The sequence below is a fragment of the Penaeus monodon genome, chromosome 31 (genome assembly GCF_015228065.2).
Source record: "Penaeus monodon isolate SGIC_2016 chromosome 31, NSTDA_Pmon_1, whole genome shotgun sequence".
Taxonomy (NCBI): Eukaryota; Metazoa; Arthropoda; class Malacostraca; order Decapoda; family Penaeidae; genus Penaeus; species Penaeus monodon.
The window spans coordinates 4,856,390-4,857,917 of record NC_051416.1 but is presented as its reverse complement, the minus strand read 5'-3'; the positions used below and the strand labels follow the sequence as shown (position 1 = coordinate 4,857,917).

Here is a 1,528-nt window from a genome sequence, read left to right as displayed (position 1 = left end):
ATCATATGAGAGATAAGTGATATAGTTACAAACAGTATAATAAGTATAAGATAGAATGTTATATAAAACTTATTTCTCGATTATACTGTAATTAGTGAAAGCAATGAAACCCTATTCTTTGTTACAAGCTTAATAGAGCTTGATACGATAAGTGATTCAAACTTCCAATCCGCAATGTAGCTTTTTCTATAATTACAGATTCTTCTCCACTCAGCCAATTTACTGTAATCATCAAAATCATGAAGCCTAGAGAAACATGTAAATAGAGTATTCTCTATGGACGAAACAACTGCAGATGCTCGTTATCTCCGTTCTTCAAGGGAAAATATAGTGTATTTTCATATTTAACGGATGACAGCAACTTATCTGTGTATGCCAGGGACCCCTAATTATCTAGTGCTTCTTATTTTGGTCCAGACTTAGTCCTCTGTTATTGCAAAATTGATTTTTTTATTGTTATTATTGCCCAGGTAAGCTTGACGGGGGTCAGCAGTTTTGATCATAAAACCAAAACTGAGACCATTAGAAATATTTTGAATACCTGTTAAATAGCTTCGTTCGAATGCTGGTGGGAGAGGGAAAATATGCTTTTAATTTCCTATGAATCTTTATTTGATGTTCATTGATTATGTATTAACAAATTTGTCAACTCCATCAGAGTAAGATGGGATGATCTCAAATTTTATGGAGACTAGGAATGAATATATAATTTATCGGGTGAGCTGGATGTTCTTTCCGTTGGGCTGAACGACCTCCAGAGGGGCCATAGTGGACAACAGTCACACGAGGCTCCAGCTGGATCAGCTGGCCATCGCTGGTGATGATTTCTGAGGCGCCCACCAGATGGCCGGAGACATCGCGCTTCTGAACGAAGTTTCAAAAAAAAATCTTGTTTTAGATTAGAATGGAAAATGATTTACAGGTTGAGCTGAATGTTCTTTCCGTTGGACAGAACAACGCCAGAGGGACCAGCGCTGGCAACAAATACACCAGGTTCAAACTGGATCAGTTGGCCATCGCTGGTGACGATTCCTGAGGCTCCCACCAGATGGCCATAGGTATCGCGCTTCTGGACGAAGTGGAGGTCGTCGGTCAGCTGGATGTTGGAGCCGTCCTTGGTCACGATGCCAGAGGGGCCAACCAGCACGATGTTGTCAGCCTGAGCCTGTGTGAACTGGACGTTCTTGCCATCAGGGCGAACGATGCCGGAGTGGCCAATCACGCCACGCTGGGACACCAACTGAGCCACGGGGAGGGGAGCAGGTGCTGTGGCAACATGAAGGGTGGCCTCTCCGTGAGTAAGCTGCCGGTTGGCGCCAGACTTCGTCACGATGCCAGCGGGTCCAACCAGCACAATTTCATTGGCGAAGTCGTGGGAGAACTGGGTGTTCACTCCATCGGGACTCACGATGCCTGAAGGCCCAACCTGTGCACTAACGCCGGCGGCGAGCACGCAGATAGCTGCCTGTGGGAACATGCAGATTATAAAGTTACAAAAGAGTTTTCATTTAACAAGTAACCTTAAAGA

At 44.3% G+C, this 1,528-nt stretch overlaps 2 protein-coding genes across 2 annotated transcripts in view; both read right to left on the bottom strand.

Moving 5' to 3' along the window:
- The window catches only part of LOC119592877, a 12,214-nt gene extending 11,357 nt beyond the window's left edge, over positions 1 to 857 (bottom strand). The window contains exons 1-2 of the mRNA XM_037941770.1: positions 841 to 857; positions 126 to 246 (exon numbers count right to left, since the gene is read on the bottom strand). Of these exons, the coding sequence (XP_037797698.1) occupies positions 126 to 246; positions 841 to 857 (138 nt within the window). The remainder of the gene's footprint in view (positions 1 to 125; positions 247 to 840) is intronic.
- LOC119592835 overlaps positions 589 to 1,528 on the bottom strand; it is a 3,904-nt gene continuing 2,964 nt past the window's right edge. Inside the window, exon 4 of the mRNA XM_037941738.1 lies at positions 589 to 1,465. Within this exon, the coding sequence (XP_037797666.1) occupies positions 917 to 1,465 (549 nt within the window). The 3' untranslated portion in view covers positions 589 to 916. The remainder of the gene's footprint in view (positions 1,466 to 1,528) is intronic.